Source organism: Falco peregrinus, chromosome 4, assembly GCF_023634155.1.
Source record: "Falco peregrinus isolate bFalPer1 chromosome 4, bFalPer1.pri, whole genome shotgun sequence".
Classification (NCBI taxonomy): domain Eukaryota; kingdom Metazoa; phylum Chordata; class Aves; order Falconiformes; family Falconidae; genus Falco; species Falco peregrinus.
This window is the reverse complement of record NC_073724.1, coordinates 7455870-7481888: the sequence shown is the minus strand read 5'-3', so window position 1 is coordinate 7481888 and position 26019 is coordinate 7455870. Positions and strand designations below refer to the sequence as shown.

Below are 26019 nucleotides of genomic sequence, written 5' to 3'. Positions count from 1 at the left end.
GAATAAAGCTGTAAAATGTCCTTTCTATGAAAAACTGACTGAAGTGCTCCTATTTAGTACAATGCTAACATTAGATCAACTGTCATTCACTTAACAACTTGGGCATTGCTACAGTCTTGAAGAACGTACATAGATCGTTTGTATTCTGCATAATAAAGGACTTATTAAAATGCATTACCTGCCATGATGACAGAACACACACCTCAAGGAAAGCATGACACTTATCACCCATAAAAGTTTTTTTTATCCTTCTTTGAACCATTGCATGACATATCAGAGCAGACTGAGAACTAAGTGGTACTTTAACAGCTATAAAATGGTTGAAAAGCAAGTTTGGAACTAAAACCCCCCATTCCTACAACCTAAACTAGTTGATTTTGGATATGTGTCTCTTAATTTCCAGAAAGCGTAATACTACAACATAAAAGGTCTGTACATACGCTAATATTGGTAAGTCAACACTGAAGTGGCTATTCCACAATTGCTTTCTAAGATAAAATTTATTGTTCTTATTTTATAATGGTACTAATTAAAGAAATAATACAGCTAAAGCCTAAATTGTAATACACAGCAATACCTTCTAACCACTAGATCGGATTAGTTTATAGATCAATTCAGTTTGCTTTGAAACTTCTGCCAAAAATTTGTTAGAGCACTAACTTGCTCTTAATTTAAACCTCAACAGAGGACTTAAAACCCAGACAATTATCCATGGGTTCTAGCCACCTCAAAACAGAGTAACGCTTCCCCTGTGAAAACTACCTTAAGAATGTAAAAGATCCCCTAATTAAAAAGGGGGGGGGGGGGGGGGGGAGGGGCTGCAGCAGGGAAGGAAATAGGACAAGAGAAAAGCATCACCTTTCCCAGCAGAAACATTCTACCTTTACGAAGAAACCCTTCATCCATCCTTACTCCTCTAAAGCAAGGATGTAACCACTGGCCAACAAAATGATGTCACAAAGATGTTAAACTGGGACCAAGTTGCTTCCACGTAACCCATTGAAATAATAAACTATGAAAACATTCTCAGAACATTGTGATCATTGAAAACAACATACACTTTCTGGTTCATTGAATCCATTTGTTACTTGTTACATCATTTTTTTCCTGTTCAGTTTAAACTAATAAAAGTTAGTGGATAAGATTAAAACAGAAATTTACTTGCAGAGTGACATTAAGTCAAAAAAAAGCATTGCAAAGTTTTTCCCCTCATAACTTTAAACCTGTGTGATCATAAATACAGACAATGCCAGGATCAGCAATGATGCCTGACAGCCAATAACAACTTTTTACATTCATGATTGCCTATTTTTCCACAACTCACATTATGCCATTTCTTTTACATTGGATGTGTTGCCACTTAATCCCTGTCTAATGGTTAGATCCTTTATTAGTGGAATAAACTTTCCCAGTTCCAACTGGAGTGTACTACAAACTTGTATTTTCACTAGATATTTCACGGGAATTATTCCTGGGGAGCCGTGGCATTCAGAGACCTCTTGCCAAGTTCTGCTATTCTTTTACATGGTTTCAACTCCATGGTTTTAAAACTTTGGGATTGTTTCCCTCTTAAATTTGTACAGGCATGCCAATACGAGTGCATTAGTTCAGGTCACAAGGGTACTTTAAAGATCACCCTCACTAACTGCGCTTTTGTTTACATCACAAAGTAGGCTGGGAGTACACAAACTGAATTCTTTTTGGATGAAGCTACACTGGAAAGCTCCTTACTAGGGAGCCTGTATTGCCACTTCAATCATTTATCGTGGTGACTTCATTGAGCCTCAAGAGGCTTGGGCTTCTTCAATATTTGTTAGCATTAGCATGACTCTTCATGCTTCAGCCCAAACTTCTTCCACACATCCCCCCACTTTCCTTGATTTCATACATCCTTTTCCTTACTATCTTTTCTTCCCTTTACTGAGAACTTTTGGGCAACTCCTCAGCAAACTAAATTTGGTCCAATAACTATCTTGCTAGGCCTACAATCTCCTCACTGGTCTCCAAAGACAAAGTTGTTTTTAAAAAGGCTGCTTAGCATGAAGTTTCTAAATTATACACTTCTTTTACTGAACAAATTAACTTGATGTTCAAAGGTGCCCCCTAAATCGCAGAGAAATTACTTACTCTCCCTTGTGAGCTGGTACCCAAGTAATATGATTGTAATACAACCAAGTTCATCTTCTGATAAACAATTTGTAGAACATAAGATCATTTAATGGTAGACAAGAAACGTTAACAGCCTAGCTTTCATTTTAAGGATTGGTTTTGGAAAAGGGTAGTGGGAGTGGGTTTCATGCTATGATAAGAAAAGTGGAAAAAGTAAACATGGCTGATTCGCACAGTGAGATCCTGACATGCACTGAAAGACAATGGCATCTTATCACACACACACTATGCTTCTGAGAACAAGAACTTCATGTGGCTAGAAATATTCAGCCAATTAAGTAGCAATCCAGCTGACTGAACACTGGTAAATTAATTATAAAGTGCTGGTTCACACCAACACAGATGCTTGCATGATGTAACTTACTGTGACAGGAGCTACAAAGCCTCAGAACTAAAGTACAGTTACAGAATATTACTAAAAACACTTGGCATTTGTTAAAAGACAGCATTATAAATCCTGAATTCTGATTAGCTAGTACACATATTACTAGTAACATATGGGCTGTGCAATAATAATAAAAAAGATCAGGGCATATCAAGTTAGCCTTTGAAAGCAAATTTTCCTGACCTTTCTGAAAAAGGACAGCTGAAGTCTTTTCTCAGTAGTCCCCTTTTTTGCTTTTTTTATTCCAGTCTTTTTGACCTTCTCTTGTTATCTATTTTGCTTCTTAAAAAAAGAAAACAACCGGGAAGGGAGCTGCAAAGTTTCACTAGCAGAGTACACAAAAGTTAAAAGGAGCAGACCAGAGAGTTTTGAAGCAAAACTGTAAGGACTTCTGTGAAACAGAAATAAGGCAGACCAGAAAGAATTAAAGAAATGGATGACAAATTAATCATGAGGAGAGTTATTTCTCAAATGAGTAAAACAAAAAAACCCAAACCCACAAAAAACAACACTTAAGATTAAACTGTATTTCTTGGCATAAGAAATACTTGCTTTTAAGGACAAATATTTTGATCAACATTAATAACATTTTCTTAGTAACAAGAAATAAAATTTCCTAGTTAGAGCTTCTAAGAGAAGAGCTGTTTTCTGAGACAGCATTGCACAGCTGTTTTTAGGAAGCACTGAAATGCAGGATTATCATTCCACATATTACCACATCAGAATGCCTTCCTGTAGACAGCTAAACTGAGCTGTTATGTCTAGCCTTTCACAGCAGCTTATCTTTCTTATTAGTAAATAAAAAGTGCCAAGCATATTATAGTTAGAGGGCTGAGATTAAAAGGAGGATCCATTACATTTACATCCTACACTTAGAACTGCAATTGCTTAACAGAAATTTGCCCAGGAGTCTTCAGGCCTCACAGACTCTTGGCGTACCTGCAAGTAGCTACAGGTTGAACACCAAGTTCCCATGGATTCACGTCCCGAGTACAAGAGAGGCAAGGCTCGAAAGAATTAGGAATCACACATCTTGGAGCATCCAGGCAGAACTCATTCTTTTAACATCCTAAATGCAATGGGAGAACAGTATTGAAGACTGACAGCCACCGGGCCCTCACGAACCAACTCCAAAGAAGCCTTTCTTCCACAGACGCATGAGGCTTTTGTGCAACAGATGAACTTTGTACTAAATTCAATGTTACAAAAGCAACTCAAGGCTGTAGCAAGTGTGTATGTTAGGGACTTATGCCCGTACACCATGCGGAGAGGAGCGGTGAATATGCAAACATCCCTCCAGTAGCTTTATGTCCACAGAACGATCACAAATGTTCTAGAAGTGAGACACAACTAATGGCTGAAGTGGTAAGGAAAGGGGCGTGGCAAATAAATAAATAAATAAATAAACAAACAAACGAATAAATAAATAAACTAATAAATAAATAAATAAATAAATAAAGTCAAGCATTTCACCAACAGGCCTGTCCCCATTCCCACTCCTTCCAAGAGGTCTCCATCCAACCCAGTGTCCTGGTAGGAGGGGAACAGAAAGCTGCTGAAGAAAAAACCCCACCGTGAAACAGGAAAAAAACCCAAGAAGGGGAACAATCACCAACGTTAAAACCTGCTGTTTTCAAGAACGGCTTACTAACCACATCAGAAAGCAAAAAGTAAAAGACAATAGGGCACTTTCCTCAGATTTGTAGGGGGAAGAACAAAGCAGTAGGTTCAAACAGCTTCCCATGACAGTAAAGGCAATCCATAAGATAAACATCAAGTACTTGGTGTAGTCCAACATAAACATAAATAATCAGAATGCCATCAAGGTTCAGATTATTCAAGAAAGTCAAAAATGCAGACAGATTTTCTAACAACTTAAATTTTCTTTGGTAGAAAAAAAATAATGCCAACATAAACCTAAATTGAAGCCATATAAATGAACCAAAATAATTAAAAAATACACCTAGTCAGCAAAAGGTATTTCCAACAAGTATTATTTTTGTTACTGTATTATCCAGTGCAAACCAAAAAATTATCTGCCCCACAATTCCGTTAGAAAAACACCTCAGAATTATATGATTTTTCCTCCTTTGTATTTGATTTTTGTATAGATATTTAGATTGAGAGTTGACAGAAGGCATCACAGAAAGAGACATGAGAGATAAATACTTTCATAAGAAACTGAACTGTCAGAATTATGACATCCTGTAAGAAACATTTTTTTACAGTAAGACTCAGGTTCCTCTAGCAAAGCAAGAGAGTTAAAATTAACCAGTTAATAATAACTTGAAGTACATGGAAATATTCTACCATTTCAGGCAGGTCCCTTTGCTCCAAATATTACTCTTTAAGTGAGCCCTAGAAGGCATGCTTACAGAACATTTGTGTGTTTTATATGATAATAAGGTGTGTGTGGGAGCTTTTGCAAGACCTACATATTATATCTGCCACAGGAATCACCTAATCACTCAGTTAAATACAGCCTTCAGCATTCCCAGTGTCAGTCTGCTTGTTTCTTGGACAAAGGAGGAGGTATTAAAGGGGAAGAGGTGGCATGACAGAAATAAAGTTCTTAGCATTGGCTTAATTTGCTACCTATGGTACATATTTGTAGTCAGAAAGTTTATTAACAATTATTCTTGAAAGTAAAACTGTTTTTATACACAACAGAAGTATAAGACATATTTCATATTAATGATTAGTAAACTAGTGAACTGTCCCTTGACTGTGTTTCCAAAATATAACTTTCAACCATATGCTCTTTAAATATCTGGAAGAGCAGTCTAGTTTATTAGAAAGTGTAGCAAATATATTAAAAAAAAATTTTGGCAAAGGAGACACAATTTTATTACAGTATACAGTGCTATATTCGTTGAAAAATGGATAAACAAATTCCAAATGAAACTAACAGAAAACCAAAAATCTCTTAAGATGTCAAGACCATCAGTGAACATTTTAAGTTAAAAAAACAAACCATGGCATGTTGTATATTTGAAGTTTTATTAATGGGAATGCAACAATAACCATAGCATATCACACAATCAATTCATAACATTTCATTAAATCAGTTCCTTAAAAACATCTGCAATCATCTATAGCAAATACACTGAATATTTGAATCCTTGTCTTTTAAATCAAAATATTCCTCTAGAAGCCTATTGTAGATGGTTACTAAAAACCGAATGTCAAACTTTACAATAAAAAAAATGCAGAAATACCTAGAAATGGGCACGTAAAATTAGTACATATCTCATGCAGCTGTATTTCAGGAAGTGCTGATTTTTTTTTTTTTCTCTGGAAAATAAATATTTCCATTTGGTCAAAAGGTGCCCCCTTAAAAAACAGAGGGGCATTTCCTGATGGCTATCATCTAAAACTCAAATGAATGCAGATGTTTATTGTTAACACAATTCTTCTTTTAAAATAGGCTCTCCAGTTACAAGATTCAATTTAATTCATCAGTGTGCATACCTGAGGTGCTATGTTGCCTACATTCAGTTTTCCTGGAAGAGATACTAAAACGAAACAAGTCAACACAGTATATTTTAGCTGAACTGTTCATTTTCTTTAAATCATTTTTCCTTTCCAAGGATCTTGTACACCTACTGACAAAGTTTGTAAAAGAATGCCATATATCCTTTATTTATCTCTCATGTCTTCATTGCTTGGATCTGATCTGTTAATAAAAAGAAACATTTAATCTTAACACAAGGTGAATTCTTGTTGTGTTTTGCTTTTTGAAAAAATAACCCAGTATTGTCTGGGTTACAGAACTACACCAATAGATACTTTAGTGTAGCTACTTGACTGGGGGACAATGCAGTCAGTGTTGTTTTCAACTTGCTCTCTCATCCACTTCAGAAATTCCTCTGTAGCCAAGTTTTTTCCCCCAAATGTTGCTAACTGGACTGGAAGGCTCTTCCACATAATTCAATTTTTATATTTTTTTGGGCTTATAAAGTAAGCTGATGAGAATAAGGCCTGGAAGTTTACTTTATGAAGTATGCATTTCAATTCCTTGTACGTTTCAGCTTCCACATAACTGAACACACATTAACTCCCCAGATGCAAAGGATTTAAAGTTTATTTTTGAATAACTCACATGAAAACTTCTTTGCTCTCAATAGCCAAATTTCTCCATACTGCTGCCTGATTGCCACTTCTCAATTCACTACAGGCATTCCCTGAGTTAGCATAAATATACTGCATCCCCATCACAAAATGTGGAAATCAGCACAATTTCTCAGCACTAATAGGGAACGTGAACTGGGTTTAGACTGTTGAGAGACAGGTTAGTTTTACCCTACCAATAATGTGTTGTTGCAATAGTAACCCCATTGCTAAGTAGGGAAATAGGCAAACTCAGCCTTCACCAGGGGAAAAAAAGGCAAAACCTTCTGCCCCTGCTGCCCCAGATCTGCGAGCTACCTGTGTAATGGGTCTGCAAAAGGTAACTAAGGAAAGCATGGCTGTTGATAAGGAGAACTGTGCATTCGTTAATCAGTTGTCATTTCCTCCAGTGGATTTCATGGCATCTACAGGCTGTCATTTAGGGACCACTATAACTTAAGAGTCGTTCCAAATATTTCTATCTAGTGCTTTAGGAATGAGGAGAATAGTAGTAAAAAGACATTTTCTTGAACCATCCATTAAAAGTATAACTGCCAAACTGCATATGTTTAGGCAATAATGCAGTTTAAATCAAATCCCTCCAACTGTTGGGGACACTGAGCCATGAAGTAAAAGAAAATGTTTAGATAAACCCATCCATAAAAAATTTCAGGTCAGAAAATTAAGAGTTAACAATACATAAGAAATTAATAGCTATGAAGACCTATGTAAGTGAATGACAGCAGAAGCACCTGCTTACTGTGCTTAAAAATCCACATACAACTTTAATAGTTTGTCAGAAAATATTTAGGCAAGCATTTGAGATATTTTTAAGTAGCTTGAAGCTATGTACAAAACCATCAATTTGAAATTTGGACTGAAATGTAAAGGTTGCTCAAAGATAAGCAGAGACCCTGAAAATCACAGGAAAATAATACAAAATCATAATTATACCTGAGATCTGGAAAAAAATACATCATTGGGAATCTACCTCTATGATAATAGGGTACAGCAAGGAAGGAAACTCTGTACCGAGACACTGGTTCCCCACCACAGAACTTTTTTAGAGGTGGAGGATGCATCACTGTTGTTCTGTAGGGCAGCAAATTATTTTGTAAAGACTTATTTTTGGCTGGTCTCCCTTCCTCTGAAAACATGACCAAATGTGTTTTATTCTGCAATAACACTGTAAAATACACCATCTTTCTAATTAGCAGTAAGGATTCTAATTAGGAAGGACAGTCTGGTACCCACAGATAAATGCAGATCTGTCAAGTCAGGGACAACGGCTATCATTTAGCTGCAGTTTGAAGGTAATTAGTTTGGTTGACTCTGGATTCTGGATCGGGGCTGACATCTAGCGGCTGCCACAGCAGAGGACACGCCAGTGCAGGGAAACCGTCTTCCAGGTTCAGGTTGGAACAGGAGACGCAAAACACTTGGGAGTGTAAGCAACGTAAATTAGGGAGCTAAATTTAGAATGAGTCTACCAAAACAATACCACACTTCGCTATTCTATGCATTTAGCAGTACATGGGAGGATAAGAGACACCAGAACCTTGCCAACATACAACAGAAGGATATACAACATCCATACCAAGTTTGCAAATAAAAATGTATATGCAATACATCACCTAAGCTGGATCTGATATTTTGTATGCAGTTATGAATGTCTGCATAAACTATGATCATTATACTGTAAGATGTTCTTATTTTGGCTCTAGATTAAAGAGCTGAAGTTGAATAATCAAAACTACTGCATTTCTGTACTTTGCTTATTTTGCTAGCCTGCTTATTCACCATTTCCTGATATGTAACCTTAGGTTACGTAAAACTGTAACAGGACAGTAAGAATAAATTAAAGAACAAGCTGAACTACTACAGTAATAAATTGAAGTGCAGGAAATGGTATTATTATTGTTTACAAGAAAGCCTTACACTGTTTGCAAGAGTATGCATTAATATTTCATAGCATACACTTCTGTTGGAGAAACTGACATGATCTTTTGAGTACTTTAAGGAGGTAAATGAAAGGCAAATATGAGACAGAGCATCAGTACTCACTGTGTAATTTGGTCTGACAGCAGAAGTAGACAGAAAGAAAACAAAGGAAATAATAAAGAAAAAACCTTACAAAATGAAAAAGTTGAACAGAATGAAAATAGAGCAAGAGAATGACATATGGTATACCTTGGAGCCAATCCACACCTTCTTGTAACCCTTCTCCTTTAAGAGCATCACTGGCACTGAAAGAAACAAATCAAATTATGAAAATGTTGTAAATATACCGGGTTTAGTGGAGTCAATCGCTATACTTGTAATTTACAGAACTGCAAAGCAGCATCAAGTACTTAAGTTTTCTTCACATGGAGAAGGCCACTTCCCAAATGATGTATTCTAGAGTACCTCCCCAATATGGAACCACCATTCCAAGATGCAATCTGTATTTTAATTCCAGTTTCAAGGCAGAGGAATCATTCTTAGAACATGAGGGGTTTCTGGAAGAGCTCCCACACAAGGCAGCCACATTGTTCTGTGGCACCTCCACTTAGATAACACCCTCCTCAGACTATGCTATAAAAGATGTTTACTACCTGCAAGAACAGTGATGAATCATAGAATCATTTAGGTTGGAAAAGACCTTTAAGATCATCAAGTCCAACTGTCCTGCCACTCAGCTCCTATACACAGCGATAATGTTGGAGTACTAGAGGGAGAAAGTATAGGGCATATATACTTCATTGTAACAGCAACCCTAGGAGTACCTGTTAATATATATTAATATTAAGCTACACTGAGAACAGCGTAAACCTACCTTTTGAATCACAGGGTCATAACTGTTTAAAGGCCCCTCGTTCTTCAGTTTATGAAAACTAGCACAGCAATAAATCTAGATTGTTACTGTGGTTAGCTATAAAATTATCTTCCAAGGACCTTGGGAATTCATCAGTGTAATTCCTGAGACAAAAAGCAGTGACCCCTAAAACAATGGCCAGGTAATCAAGTTCAGTGTGAAAGGGCCTAAAATGAACATTGTAGTTTTCAGTAGCATTTAGCTGCTGATTGCACTTTTTTAATAGTATCTGAGGACTTTATTAAGACAAAAAATTAACTCCTATAAAACACTTTTGATATAATGAGAGGGTTTTTTCCTTGTGAACACTAATACAAAATCCTTCTATTCATAGGAAAACTTAAATCCTTCAGACAGAAAAGACACTAGTTTCTACAAGTAAAAATCCCCTCAAACATTACACAGTACAAAGAGTACTGTGTCCCTCTGAATTCACATGAGAACAGTTGCAAAATGGTTTTTCAACAGTAGTTTGCTAAAGCATCTGCACAGTGGAAAAAAAATCCCAACTCTAAAGGTTTTATTGTTGATATTCTGAAACCTACAAGACAAACTAGCAGCAGCACTCTGATAACAATGCTACTCAATTTCCCAGCAAAAAATAGCAGCAGCTCTTCTGATAAACCACTGCTTTCTGATTTCAGTAGCGGTCTTCCATTTCACTCTCTGGGTAACAGTTCTATTGTGAAAATTTTCAAGACACAGTCTACATGAACGCATTGTGCATTTAAAACAAGTTTTATAGCAAGTATTGTAATGTTACTACTGTTTCCACATGTGGCAGCACAGCATTTTATCTGGTTGATCCAATTTATGTTACATAATACTGAGTGGCATGATAGAGCTTAAATATGACTGTACAAAGCAATACCAATAAAAGGATACAAAAAGGGAAAATTACCAGATATGCCAGGGCTTGTCTTTGATGTTTTCTAATGACAGTAACTGAGATACTTTCACAGATGATATTGCATCCCTGAGGTCCATCTTGTTAGCAAAGAAGAGAATAGGCAGTCGACGGTGCTTAATATCTAGGCATGGGCAGAAACATAACGATCATGATACTTACTAATCTCTACATGTAATAAGCTACAAACAATACAGGAAGATATTCTGCTCACCTGGAACTGCCATTCTCTGAAGGTTGTATCCTACCAAGATGCACACTGTTGGGTCACATGTCCTCTGATGCATGCTTCAAGAATGCTCACAAACTTTCTGGAAGGCTTTGGGATCTTCCACCCACTCCCTCCCTACCTTATACATACATTTAAAGCTGCAGGTATAAATTGCTGGTGAAGCCGAGGATCAGGAGATCAAGCAACTGCCTACAAATGCTACACATCTCTGCTTAGTGAGAACTGGATGTATGAAATGGACAGAAACAATTATTTCTGTTCATTCATAACCTCACAACAATAGGTGCATAACAGTAGTCTGAATTATCCTTCGGCATCCTGGAGAATGTCCATGGCTTCATAAAAAAAAGTGCATGTCTGGACATCCCTTATCCTACCTTCACTTGAAGAAGGACTTTCTTCCAAAAGTTCTTATCAGCTAGCACTGAGAACTACAGATCAAACAAAGTACACTGGCAATTTCTGGCATATTTACACATTCAAAAGCACAAGCCTCGCTGATTACCACAAAAGAATAGAGTCATTGGAAGGAAAGGAAGTATACTCTCTTAAAATCTGACAGATGTAAAACTACCAAAAAATTACCAGCACCAATGCTAACTGTAAGATCTTTTCACATTATTTAAACAAAGGATTAGAGAAAAATCTAGATTTGATTCTATCAATCAATTCTGGATGGCAAAAGAAGTTAGACCCCTCCCCAATGAAAACTGCTATACAGTTTTGGGTTTTTTTTAAATTGTAAAAATAAAAGGTTATTTCATATAGAAAACAAGCTAAGGATTTATTTAAAAACTTCAAACATAAGCCAGCTGCCCCTCCTGGGGGAAGGGGGACAAAACCCCCAAAAACCCAACAAACTGTCAGTGCTGAAGTGGTTTGAACGTTCCTAATTAGGTTCTTTTCAAACCCCCTACTGAACCTTTCCACAAAAAACAGTGGAAGTAACACTATCTATTCATTCATACTCAGACATCAAATGCTGACTAAAATGCTGAAGATTTCCACAACTATTTACTCTGTCTGGAGCTATTTTTTCCTCTGATACCCTCGAACACAAAACAAAGGCCTCAAAATATAAGCACAGAGAATCATTAAATCTTTGCTTTGATTCCACAGCTGAACAACTTTTGTGTCTCCTGATTGAAACTTCTACATTAACCAATAGTATAAATAAATGAACCCTGGCACCCACAGGTTGCAGGTTATGGATAAATTAAGCCCACACAAATTAGTTGACATTGTGTATGCAAGTAGCCAAGTTAATCAAGAAATTTTCAGTACTTTTCTAAAGCAATTAAGAAGGGGCACAACCTACCCACATAGACTCATAAATGTACACTGAAAGATGTTTGCTAAATAAAGTGGTGGTTGCATGGTTTTAGATTATTTCCTACCTTATCATTGTTTCCTGCTACACAGTATTTGCTAGCTGCCACCCCCCACAACCCTTTTTCACAGTCATTAATGGAAAGTTAAATTTTCTATTTGCATGTAGTTATGAGTTACGCATTAAAAAAAATCCCAGACACTAGATATTTGTGATGTGTAATTTTATACAAAGAATTTCAAATTTACAGGGATTTCAGTTTATTTTAGAAGCATGTGCTGGAGGTCAAGTGACCCAAGAGTTAGTATCCAAAACAAGAAATCTGCACACTACCGTCTTACAAAATGCTAAAGAATGAAGTTTGTTTTAAAACAAATAATACTGTAACAGTGATCATTAAACAAGCCATTATTTGCAGAGCGTTGTCCAGTTATGTAAGTAAAAATAATGTATGGTTCTGATCCATAGAACAGTCCCAGCTAGTACAACTTCTAACCCCATTGACACTTGACAGTACACCCTCCCTTGCTGACAACCTCAGGCAAAGTCTGGCAAAAAAGTGAGGGAACTGTTTTACTGAAGGATTGCTAAGACTTTCAGAGACAGGAATTGATTCAAGGTTGTTACTGCATCCATTTAAACCTTAAGCAAACACACGTAAATTTAAAGCACTCCACAAGGTTCACAGAGGCAGAAACACAGATGGGGAGAAAGTAGGGTATGCAGAAACAAAAAGCAGAACAGTAATACAAATAAAAATATTGCTACAGTAAAACAGTTATATATCAATTCAGTTAAGAGCTACTTTTATCAAACATTACTACTAGAAGAACTTTTTATTCTCTTTGGTTCTCTTAGATATGAACTATCAAAAATCTGAAACACTGGAATAGGAACACTGTTGCTGCATTTGAACTGAGCTACTCCAAGGCAGAAACACTCAACTGCCCTTTCCTGGTTCTATACAATGTACTAGGTGGGCATAGCCGTGGTCTTTCAGAACTAGAAGACACAAATACGTCAAAATCTGAACAGTGCTGACCTGCTAAATCAGTGTTAATAACCTATTAATGCCTAAATGAAAAGTCCCACCTAAGGTTGCATCTCCTCAGTCTTAATATTTTCACTCTTTTGCCTTCTAATAAACCAGTGACTTATTGCAGCAGTCTTTACTTCCCACCCTTGGTCCCATTTTACCAACACAATTGCCTTTTACTACTGTGGTTAAGACCTGCTTTGGTACAAAGTTCCCTGGCCTCTCTATAATTCACCTGCAGCCTTTGGTTCACCTCATCCTCCCCTTTGACATCTGCCAGACTGTCTTTTCAGTGTCTGCATGTAAAGTGGCCCATACCCTCCAGCACGAAATTAAGAGGGCCCAGTCAGCTCACACACACTCAGCTACAGCATCTTTGTTGACTAACTAATGTATTACACGCAGTCTTCACAGAAAATGAAATCATACTAACATAACCGCCCCTATCACATACTACTTTTCTTGGGTGGAAATACAAGTCAGCTTCTCCATTCTTACTTTCAGCATGGTAACCCCACAAGTTAAGGCTCTACCAGCTTAATAAATAAATAAGGAATTACAGGATTATTTCACTTTTAAATTTCCTGCATGTAGTTTTATAATCTAGTTAGTCACAGCAACTACTTTAAGTGCTGAAAGTCAAAATTGCAGACTGCTTACAAAAACATTCCAGTAATGTTGCTATATGGAAGGGCAAAGAAGCAGAGAATTCACTGATCTCAGAACTTAATTAAAAAAGTATAGTCTCATGTAAAAAAAACCCAAAACAAAATAAACAAACCCCCTTATGAATGCTCTTATATCCTCTCCCATCCCATGTATCCTTTTATAAGCAATTGAAACTGAGTGGTATAATTATCCCTTCTTATTTGTGACTAAAGCATAATAAATAGAAAGAAGATGAAAAAAGAAATTAAAAGTTACATTAAAGGAATTAGCTGTCTTCATGGAAAAATTCAGACAGAGATAGACCTTTTTGTATGTGTTGGTCATCACATACAGGCTCTCCAGCTTTCAAAGGGTCCAAGTCTAATTCTTCCTCAAAACGATGCAACTTTGGATCTACACTGATTGGTAAGAAACCAATTCAACTCAGTGTAGCCAAATGAAGTACATAGTCAGTTTGTAAGTGTGAATAGGTACAAAAAACCCCAAATGCCAAACTTATTGAAGACTATTACTGTTCTAGTATTCATGAACAGCTAAAATATTTGCAAAGTACTCAGAATGCACAATGTGTCAGATCAGATCAGGGCTTTTCTTAAGACAACATAACAAATATGGAGACAGAAGGGGAAAAAAGCCTCCTCACCTGGATGATTCAGAAGGGTGTCAAGCTCTTCTTTGGCCACAACCATTCTTAATTTGTCACTGCTATCAATGACAAAAATAATGGCTTGGCCTTCTCTGCATAACATAAAAAAAGCAAAGAGGCAAATTATAGGTTCTCTTAAACTGTGACTAAGAAAAGGCTTCAGAAGAAACACCAAAAAAAGCAAACCAACCTGATGATTTTTTTTCCATCTATTTTTTGTTGTTATTTACCATTAACATTTGAATCCAGTCTTATTTCTGAAATTCAATCTTTTGGTAACCTGCATAATTTTTTGAGACATGATGTTGTTAGCTGTGTGACTCATACAAAGTTCACTCTACACAGACCCTTCAAAAAAGCTTGATTTCACTACTAAGGCTGAAAAAAGAACTCTGAAAATGTAACCAACCGCTATTCTGACGGTGTGGTCAGACAGACAAAGAAAATCAGGACAGGTTTTTGTAGAAATAATTTCCTACACTAGAACAAGTTTATTTAGAGAAAGGTCAATTACCTTTTCAGAAAAAAATGTGTGTCCACATCTGTTTAACAACTAGGCACATGCAGATTAATTTAGCTTTTACAAAAGCCGGCATAAACAGGATCTTTCTTTTGTTTTGAGTAACAGGAAAGAACTGTCACCTATTGCAAATCATTAAGACATTCTTCTGGCAATATGACCACAGTCACAACATATATACAACTTTCAGCTCATTATTTCAAGATATTATTAATATTTTATGATTTGATGTTCCATTTATTGAAACTTATTATTTGAAAGCAAGTTAAAGTCTGACCAATTCAGATGAACAATTACAAACACCCACACGAGGTATTTTTATTTACATTTTAATGTAACATTCACTTCTCCTTTGTTTTACGTTTCTCTGAGACATCATTAAGGCTACATTCTTCACCCCACTGCCCCCAGCACCATCTACCTTTGTATTTTGATAAGAAACAGTCCTAGATCTACTCAAAACCAGAAATAACTCAACCAGCCTAAGACTGTATCAGAAGGTCCGTTCTTTTCTGGAGTACAGAACTCCAACAGCAAATAAAGCTTTTGCGTATTAGCTGAAAACGTCTAAGTAATTTTTATGAACATACAGTATTTTTCTAGAGGAATCACAGTCTTAGCATGTATTTACCACCAAAAATATAACTTCAAAAAGACGTACGAGTAATAGGGACACAACTCGAGTTTACAGATATTTAAGACAAGTGTAATTTGAGAACATATTAGAAGACAGTTTCAAGCCAAACACAAGAAAACGGCAAGCTTCAAATATGCGAAAGCAGCCACTTAGACACTTGATCGGATTTGATTGCCATTTTGCAATTCTTGCAAATTAAATCTTGCATAACTTTTATAAACTGAACAGCAAATTATTGTTTTTACATTATTCTTAGAAGTTAATCTTAAATACATGACTACTGCACTAACTCAGGAGGAAAGGTGGACACGATTGCACATTTCGCTGTCAGCATTACGTAAGAAACTCCCTTACTGTTAAGATAAAAAGCTGTTTATGTGGCACAAAGGGTATGTTACTGCATTAAATACAGCAGTCAGAAAAATTGTTTGCTTACAAAACACTTGGGTAGTATTTTGGGAACAGCCTAAGGGCATCAGTTATTGAAATCCAAAAGATTTGGGAGACATACATCTAACACACTCGAACAATGAAGATCTACCCACATAACAAGTTTTCAAGAAAATATTTCAAATATATCATTGTTCAAAAAAATTCCAAAAAAATCAAAAAATAACACATTTTCCATAGAAAGGACATGAAGCGTTAATCCTCAGTTAAGAATACTTTACGCTCTATCACATCAAATATTAATGAGTATGATAATATTAATAATTTCTCTGTTCTATTTCTCCAAGCTATTTCTATGTGGTTTACTACTGTTAACCTTATTTAGATCAGTATCGGGTATTACAGAATAACAATGAGACAACATAAATGAAGATTCAAGTTTCATTAGAAGCCAGAAAACCAGCAATTGGCACTATTACAAATAAGGTAATACCATAGTGTCATAAAGTACCGCAAATATTCTGCTTAATAAATAACATCTAGGAATACCTGGTCAAGTTCTTAGTTACATGTTTGTTTCTCATTCTCTGAGGTTAATTTCCCTCACCTCTCAAAATCTCAGACATCAGCCAATACCTTTTAGGTCTTAAGTCACTTACCTACAGAAGAACAGAAAAACAGGAAGCCTAATTCATCTTGGTGCTTTCTTACAGGATCGATTTTCAGGTTTCAACAAGTAAATCCCACCTCTAGTATGCTCCCCTAATCGCTGAGTCAACAAGATGTCCCCAAAAGCATGCTGACTAGCAGCGTATAAAATTTTTCATTTTTTAGAACAGAAAGAGAAGTTGTATTTATCCAGCATGACCTTCTGTCAAACACCAGGTGTAAGTCTTCTCTGAATCACTTTTAACCACTAGATATTACCATACTCTGTTTAAATAACACACAAAACAGCCAATATGAACAGCAATGCTTTAAAATAAATGATAGGCTTACTTGTAGTAATGTTCCCAGAGGTTTCTGTATCTCCCTTGACCTGACATATCAAACACTGTGAAAGACAAACTGCAAAGAAAAGAAGCATATGAGACACAGAAACAGAGAACAAACGCCAAACCCAAATTATTTGCTTTGCTGCCCTGACAGAAAAAAAAGCCAGATCAACTTGAATCCTAATCAACTGGGAAAGATTCCCAAAGGAACTCTGGTTACTTTACCTGCCTTCAAACTACCTATCCTACCCAGTTGTGCAGTCTTATTATAGAAAAATTTCGTATGAGAAAATGTGTTTGTTTATTCTCTGAAAAGAACAAAACCAATTATAAAGTCACATCAAATATAAAATAATATCCCATTCAGCCTCTCTTGTTATCACGTTAGTATCGAATATTGTTTATAATGCTGAGTAAACGAAATTCAGATGATCCATGACTTAAAATCCACAGCTTGTCTTAAATTCTGTCCCTAGACAGGCACCAATAACATCCAAAGGGTTCTGTATACAAAATAAAAGGCTTTAAAAAAAAATAATTCCACCTTCAGAAAAAAAAAATAATCACCTTCTATTAATAACAGGTTACTTCAGATGACCAATCTACAAAGGGTAGTCTTCACAACTTTGACATTTTACCCAAATGCTAAATACAGTGAATCAACTTAAAGAACATTAGAAAAAAAATTCTGATCCACTCCTGAAATGTTTACAGAGGCAACACTTCATAATTCAGTAAACCACATAGAAATCAGCAAATGCTTAATTCAGTATTAAGCTTTCCTGTTTTGGGTAGTTCCAAATATCTCCCCCAAGTGGAGGCCACATAAAAATGAGGAGGTTTGGAAAAGGAAGCTCTCCAGCCATCCTTTCCACTCTGTATGTAGACATCCTCTGATTCTTGACTAGCTGCTCTGCTATGTGTAGTTATTAGCAACCCCCAAACAATGTTTTGATTGTAATATTAGATTAATGAGGTTTTGGGGTGGGGATGGGTTGTGAGTTTGAGTTTTTTAAATCATTCTACATGATGTATTTGCAGGTCACCTCTCCTGTTACAGGATGAGAATAAAGGAAAGCAATATTAACTGACTCACATTCTCACACATGTGCTTTACTGAGAAAGAATACAGTTGTTGAGCCTCCTATAAAAACACAAAACCTATCAGCCCCACACATCAGCTCAATGAATAAACAATTTTTTTGCAGATCTCTCATCCAGTGGGGCACGTCACTTGGTTTGAAGACTAACTGTACCCATTAAAAATACATTGTGAAGACTACAGAATAAAATGTTAACTAATGTTACCTGCTTGAAGTATCTTTGTCTCACAACATTCCTTTTCTAAATCTTAGCCTTCATTCAACTAATGATTTCTTCCTCCTGTTCCTGATCTTTGCCCCTGCCATCTTTACATTGCTAATGCTGTCGCCACCATTTTTCATTTAATGAGATTAGACTGCAATCTCTTCAGAGTCCCTTCCAGTGAGAGTGTTTAATGGAATATTGGTTACCACCTAAGCAACTGTCTCTCCTCAGGTCTGTAACAGTGCCCTATTCTGAAATTCTTAACAGACAGACATCAGATATTAATATACACTACTGCAAAAAAAAAAAAAATTTTTTTTTGGAACACATGTATAGTTTTATAGCAACACAATACATATGTCATGTCATTATACCACTGCACACTATACTCAGTTACATCCCACTGAAAGAGGTAATTAAGTCCAACTACTGTATATTAATTACTGTTAAATGGAGAAAACAAAAGAAACTACTACCTTGAAGTCTTGAATTTCTCTATGCTGAATCCTATTGTTGGAACAATGTCCTGAGTTTGAGCCTTTAAAGGAAAGAAAGTAAAAATTTTACAATCAAGCTGGAAAATGCAAATATTGAAATATATTTGAAACATGAATACACTACAGATCTATTTTTCCCCAAACTATGCAATACAAGAAACTTTCTACAATCCAGATACATTACAGTAAAAAAGTTCCCAGAAAGTACAGTAATTAAAAATCAAGGTTTTGTATTTTCTAGGAAATACAGTGAATGCTGTTGGACAAGAGCATTGAAGACATTTTAGCCTCAAGAATGAGATTCCACCGTTTACATTAGTCTGTTTGTACATGTATGGGTGTACATCACATAAATAGGAGATAGGTTAACATGGAAGAAAACTGCTTGAAGATTATGACTGAGGTCAAATTTCACAATATTTGTGCACTTTGGAAGTCACAATGTCAACCCAAACAAGTCTGTACATTATCGCAAGCCTCTTAGGTAGAGGAGGGTATAATTCCATCAAGATACTAGATTGGCCATACTCCCAGCTTCTGTCCACAGGCAGGATATTTGACATTGGGAATTATACTTCAGACATTACACAATGGCTTCTATTCTATTTTAACTACTAGACCACTAAAAGAAAACACCATTTGCCACAGAGGAATGGCCAAACTATAAAGCATTATTAATAGATCTGTCTGATAACCAGGTTTACTGTGGAGCTATCCAAGCAACTTATCAGCTAAGTTGGTACAACAGTATAGCTCCTTCAAGAAGCATCGATATTGATCGGTGAGAAAGGTCACATTCATTAGATTACAGAGCTGTCTGAGACAGTGAGACGCAATCCTTTTACAGGCTTTCTAGAGCCCCTTTATTAAAAGTGTTATCTATAAGCAACTGACTCCTCACATACAACTGAAGCAAGCTCAGCTTGTTCACCTGGAGCTTCATTATGAAAATGGCATTCTACCACTGTAAATAAACAGTTTAGTCCACAGTTCCTCACCAAGGGAAAATTATTGCAGAGTAGAAGAGATGTTACTTCTTTAACATTTCTTTCAAACGTATTTATCAGGCTCAGAAGAAACAACTCCAAACAGATGCTTGTATTTGCCAGACACCCAATATATTGCCCCTGGGGAAAACTAGTAGTTCTCAAGGTGGCTGGGCTGATCCACAGCTCAAAATCATCTATCCATTGATCTTCCCAAAAATAAACAATTACACCAAATCTGATCTAATGACACTTGTTGCACATTAAAGAATTTGTCACGTCTTGCAAGGATAGGACTTACACAAGTTGTACGCAAAGCTATCCTCCTAAAAGCATCATGTTAAATGAAAATGTTCAGAAGCAGATTCTCATGACACAATTTACAGCAAAGCAAGTAATTTCTATTTATTCTGCTTGTGTAATTCCCTTGGAACCTTCTCTAATACCTATTATTGTGATGAATCTTGTAGTCTGCATTCAACTCTAGTTAGGAATCCTTTACCGCTTAAGGCATGACATAAAAACCCTGCTACAATAAATGTCTCAAAAAATTACATAAATGTATAATTTGCCTGGTACAAATTGTAGTATTTCTCCAAAATGACTGGCAGCATATAGTAGCAGTTTTCATATTTGTCTATAAATCTATTTAATTTTCATGAAAGAATAATTGCCCGGAACAGAAGAGTGGCAGAGACTTTACCATGCTACATTTTCTAAACAATGTCCAGTGGTACTCTTTAGGAAAAGTTCAGTGGAAATTAAAACCCAAAAGCTGTGTCCTGATATAAACAGCAGAAGTTACAGTTTTGCAAATGCATATAACCAAGATGCACAAGCCTCTGACTCGGAACATGCCTAACAAAATTAATCTATTTCTATTCCACAAATACACCTAGAAACACGGTAAACCTATTTTAAAACTTTGCTCATAATATTATGCACTCTTAGTGGCCTGAAACACTTTTCACTGGATGAATGAACTGCAAGCATAAATGCTACTTCATTTAAAAAGCTATTCTGCTTCAAAAATGCCAAAGTCACTATTAAGTATGCATCTTCACATTATTTCCTATTTTATTATTTATTATATCTGTATTATTTCTCAGGAAAAGATTAAAATAAACACGAGGAATTTAGATAAGTTGTTATACTTACGTGCAAGTTGTTGTATTAAACCCAAATGATCGACACATCACTCATAACTGCAACCCTGTAGCAATTATTTAAGTGACTTAAGGAAAACTTTTCAGATCCTGATTTCAGCCATCATAAACCCTTCCTTACTGGTCATCTTAGAAAAATCATGCCATATCAACAGCGATTTTTTGGGAAATGTTTTCCTAATATGCATGCAGATGCTTATATTTAGTCAGTTGGAAACTCATAAACATATTTGTTCCACTGTACTAAATCAAAGAGTTCTTCACATCTTTTCCATGGTTACATTTAGTATAACAGCATGCAAAACCAGTTTAAACAACCATCAATTCTGCAGTAAAAATGTCAACAGTGAACTAAGTAGGCTACTTACATTTGAAGGTTTAAGTTTATTTATGATTGTTGTTTTGCCGCTATTGTCCAAGCCAAGGCACAAAACGTGAACCTCCTTTTTCTTCAGCCCAAGCCATCCCGCTAGCTTGTCAAACAATCCCATAATTCTCGTTCAAATACACAGGGATTACCTGTTGTTCAGAAAATCGGAGAAGGAAATAGCTGTTGGAAAACTGTTACAGCAGCGCTAGCACAGTAGGTGGGCATGTGGCTAAGCAGTCCTTAAACTTTTAAAAGGACAGTGCGAATAAGACACTATACAAACACTGTCACAGCAGGTTTGCTTGGTATGCTAAACAAATGGAGTGTAAGCTGATTATAGCGAAGAGGCCTCGACACAAAAGCAGATTGACCGTTTATAGCCCTGTCTATATAATGCAATGTCCTTGATTCGCTGGGTGGCAATACTGCCATCATTCTGAGCAGTCCAAATAGGAGTGCAACTGCAATGCCTCTTTACCTTCCATCAAACTGAAAAAAAAAAAAGGAAGACCATTATATTTTACTTCAGATTGTCACTAGTCGTAAATTAGACAACAAAGCTAAACAGTATTTCCCTTCTTCAGCATCTGTTACATAATTTACCCAATGATGAAGTAAGTAAAGTACCCTCTGTCAATTCAATTCAAACTCTCATTTTAACAGGCTTTGCCAATATTAACATGTATAAATTAGGAACTCATTCACTACAAATAGAAACTGATTATAATAGATCCAACAGACATGAAGCCAGACACCGTAACATTCACCCACACCTCAGGGAGATTGCAAACTCCTACATCAAAAAAGATGAAGTTACCTGTCAAGTAGCACATTTGAAGGAGCTTACATCATGAGTTCCCTTGTGGTACCTGGCTGAACACACTTTGCAAAGAGGATAGATAACTCTTGTCTATCCTGAATGAATTCCACTAAGAATAATTTCACCAATCAGACAGCTGAAATATTTGTGATGCATTCAATAACAAAGCAGTTAACTAATGTCAGAGGAACTTCGTGGTGAAGGCTGTTTTTTCTCTTAATAAAAGTGTCCCCCCCCTCCGCCCAGCACTGGACACATACCACAATCTTTACCCCAGAAAATCATGGCAGGTGCATGAAAAGGAAAATACATAAATGACAAGTGTTTGGTCTCACCTCTTCACTGAATTTAATAAAGTCACATAAGCCATCACCTTTGTCTGCAGTATGTTTCTGTTTCTTTTTTTAACACAGATGCTTTTAAAAGCTTTATCTAGTGCATTTTGATTCAAGACTAGTACTGATCTACCAAGTGGCTATGTGTGTAACAGCTACATACAGCTGTTACTGGGTCAAAATTGGCCAACATCAGTTATGGCGATTCCCTCAAAGAAAAAAAACATTATGGCTTTTCTTCTAACTCCCTTTCTTTTACACCCCACTCCTTTTTTTAACATACATACAACTCTGAAAGCAGATTAAGGCTCCATGTTTATTATCAAATTAACCTGACAAAACCCTGCTCCAAAACATGCTATTTTCTAGTCCAATCAAGAGTCTTATCTATGTATTCTAGGTGATAAGGTCCAAAAAAATACCTTGCTAGTACTCTTAGAATGGAAAAGGAGGAAACACAAGCACATGAAAGATACTTCTAGGGGTTCGCTTTTAAACAAAAAAACCTAAATACACATTCTTTGGCAACAGTTTCTGGCAATTTTGTAATTTTTTCTAAAAATCCACGTTTTTTCTAGCAGTTTTTCCTAACATGGCAAAATCATTATTTAAGAATACAATAGAAAAAACGTACCCTTGACTTCTTGCCCTACCCCTTTTCTGCCATTCTTTTTCCCAGCTGTGAAGAGTTTCAGCAGTTACAGCTGGCACAGGTTCCTTTTTTTTTTTTTTTTTTTTTTTTTTTGCCAGCTGATATTTAGCCTACAATGCTATACAGCATGTTAAACATGGCCTAAAATTATTTTGGATAGAGTTTGGTCCAGGAACTTGTTCTCCAGCTCCGGGACATGGAGCCAAGCGAGCTGCAGCCACACTCCCCGGAGATGCCCGAGCAGGCACGGCCACCTGTCTCCGGTGGCTGCTAAACAAGACATGGCAACCTGTCACCCCAATTGTCAGGACACTGTGCTGAAAGCAAAGAGCCACAGAGCACGATACTCATCGTCTCCTTGAGTTTTTGAGACGGTGGTCAGCGCAGGTAACCTGCGGATGGCCCTTCCAAACTCAACGGCACTAGAAGGCCATTTAATTCATGTGGACTACTCAACCATAAACGCTGAGATACCAAGGCTGCCTAAGCCACCAACAGAAGGCCTTTTCAGAATAGCATCACCTAAAACTCTAGCGATAGATGCTTTTTTTGTTGTTGTTTTTTTTGTTTTGTTTTGTTTTGTTTTGTTTTTTCCAGGATCCCCTGCTCCCACCGCACTCAGGGCGACAAGCCAGGGCCCAGCAGGTCCCCAGTAGCGCCTGCGGCCAGGGCCAGGGAACCCCTGGGCAGCCAGGCCGCTCGCAGTTGCCAGGACAGGTGGCCCCCTCCCGCCGCCGAGGCCCCCCCCTCAGCAGCATCCCACGCCGCCCCGGCCAGGGCCGCCCCCAGCCGCAACCGGCAGCGGGTGCGAATTCCCTCGCCCGGGGCGGGACGCAGGGCCCCACGCCGGTGGGACGTGGGTTCCCACAGGGGGCCAGGCCCGGCCCGGCCGACACCGATGCAGCGCCTCACGGCTCCCGCGCTCCCCGCGGCCGCAGCACCGACCTCGGCCCGCGAGACGTCGGCCAGGCCCCGCCGCCACCAGCCGCCGCCGTTGCCGAGGAAACCGCCTCCCCCGCCCCCGGCAGACCCGCCCCTTCCGGCCAGCTCGCGAGGCGGTGGTTGGGGCGGGGCGCGCCCTGCGGCCACGCCCACTGCACGGTCCCGGCGGCCGCTGTGAGGGGGCCGCGGGCACGGGCCGGGGCCGTTCGGGCGCCTCAGCGGCTGCCGTGAGGGGACAGCGGGCCGGGGCCGTTCGGGCGCCTCAGCGGCCGCTGTGATGGAACAGCGGGCCGGGCCCGATCGGGCGCGTCAGCGTCTGTGGCAGCTTTGCCTGTGCCCGGCTGCCTGTCATCTTCACCGGTGTAACTCACCTTCACCTGTGTAATTTTTTTCCAACGCCAGCTCCTCTTCTTGCACAGCGGCCACAAGAGCGCTCAGATAAATCCTCTTGGGTGTTACAATTAACGTAGGAAGAAAAAGGTCAATAAAAATTAGCATCAAAGGTGTTCACAGTAACTCTGGTTCTTAAGCAGGCGGTGTGGTGGAGTACAGTGTTCAGGGAAAACCTTAAACCCACTTGTCACTTAAATAATGGGTGAAAGTATTTAAAAATCGTGTAAGTAATGACAAAAAATGGTGTTTGGGAAGAGGGCGGCTTGCCTAGGCCAGGCACAGTGTGGGAAACATGCTTCGGTAATTTTTTGCTGTGTAGCACTGTCCAGAGAGCCTGGTTCTAGGATTGCTGCACCAACTTAAATCACTTAAAACGAGCTCCAAACAGGAGCATGTATAAACTAAACCCCAGTCTCTTTTCTGCCACGTACTTTTATTTAGCTGCCAAATTGTTCTCAATTCTGCAAAAGCGTGCTGTTACCCCCTCTGCTTCAGCACTTAACAAATGCAGTTGAAAAGACTGGTTTGAACTGGAACAGTGGGTTTTCCTTATTCTCTCAGCTCTGTTGAGGTATTCCTGGGGTGTAAAAAACTTTATATGCTGCTGGATGCCGACACCCTCCATGGCAGGCCCTGCTGAGAGCCCGCGGCCAAGCAGCAGAGGCAGGGAAGCGCTCCGCATGCTGTCCCAGGCTCGCCCCTCACAGACTGAAATACTAAATGTATTTTTGGGTTTGTCCTTCAGTTTTGAACAAAGAGAAGCAGTGACTGAGGGGTGAAGTAACCAGTTCTGCCTCCACTTCCCAGAAGGTGCTCTGTCCTCCTTGGCTTGAAGAAGCAATTTTTCTTCATGGAGCTCCACCCCTCATTTTGAAAAACTCCAGTTTTATGTATGCTGAATGCAGCTTTCAGTCTACTGTCTCAAGTTCTGCCCTGGGAAGAGGAGTGATGAATGGAAATAGCTGTTTGATGGTGATGCAAACAGTTCTTTTTAAGACAAAACTGATGCCAGAACATCCCAGATAGAATGTGCTTCACATTAAACTTCAAAGATCAAAAATACTACAAACACGTCTATTGTTTGGCTTTCTGACTCTTATTGTCACTTCCATTATTATTAAAGGTTTGAGGTAAACTGCAACCATGATTTCGTGATTTCCCTATTCCCAGAAATGTTCTGACTAGAACACGAGATTCCCTCATAGTGACCTTATAAGCCATTAAAGGAAAAGCAAGTAGCATAAATCTCACAGGGAAGTTCTGGATTGAAGCACTTTCTAAAAATTTAATCAGGTTGTGGGGTAAGTATTTGTTAGTAGAGGGCGTCATCTCCTACTTTTTATATTGAAATCAGTACATATCTGAGAGCTAGTTTTAATCGCAATAAAGAACAAAGAATACCAAAGGCATTTCTATAACCAGATCTAAACACTGATTATTCATTCGTCTTATATACACAATGTTAAACCTGACAGTCCTTAGTGAGAAAGCTCTTCCCATGTAAAATATGCAGGATGTAATGGACTGTGGACATCTGACATTAATTTCCCATTAATCTATACATGCTTCTGTTCAGTTTTGTATTGTATGCATGTGATGTTATTAAATGAAGGGCTAATTAGAATTTTAAAAATTTTGAGGTGGGATCTGATGATTGTATATGGCATTCA

General features: G+C 37.9%; 1 protein-coding gene across 2 annotated transcripts; it reads right to left on the bottom strand.

The window, feature by feature from the left end:
* Positions 1-5537: 5537 nt before the first annotated feature.
* On the bottom strand, positions 5538-24073 carry ARL6 (ADP ribosylation factor like GTPase 6). 2 transcript variants are annotated; one of them, XR_008747038.1, is made up of 8 exons: positions 21206-23046; positions 18665-18726; positions 16885-16953; positions 14336-14430; positions 10420-10549; positions 8855-8910; positions 7919-8741; positions 5538-6230 (listed from the first exon to the last, which is right to left on the bottom strand). XR_008747038.1 is itself a non-coding variant. In XM_055803031.1 (8 exons), exons 2-8 carry the CDS (start codon positions 21326-21328, stop codon positions 6205-6207), a joined length of 561 nt encoding a protein of 186 aa, XP_055659006.1. In that variant the 5' UTR covers positions 21329-21356; positions 23960-24073; the 3' UTR covers positions 5538-6204. The 2 variants fall into 2 exon arrangements, 1 of the variants encoding a protein (XP_055659006.1); XM_055803031.1 differs by lacking the exon at positions 7919-8741 and adding an exon at positions 23960-24073 and having other exon boundaries at positions 21206-21356.
* Between the last annotated feature and the right edge of the window lie 1946 nt (positions 24074-26019).

Excerpts from the sequence above, each read along its gene's own strand:
- ARL6 (XM_055803031.1), bottom strand. The coding sequence starts at position 21,328 with ATGGGATTGTTTGACAAGCTAGCGGGATGGCTTGGGCTGAAGAAAAAG. Across the intron at positions 8,911-10,419 it reads GACAAGCCCTGGCATATCTG|TGCCAGTGATGCTCTTAAAG; the intron begins GTAATTTTCCCT and ends TGTTTCTTTCAG. Across the intron at positions 6,231-8,854 it reads AGGTGTGGATTGGCTCCAAG|ATCAGATCCAAGCAATGAAG; the intron begins GTATACCATATG and ends TTTTATTAACAG.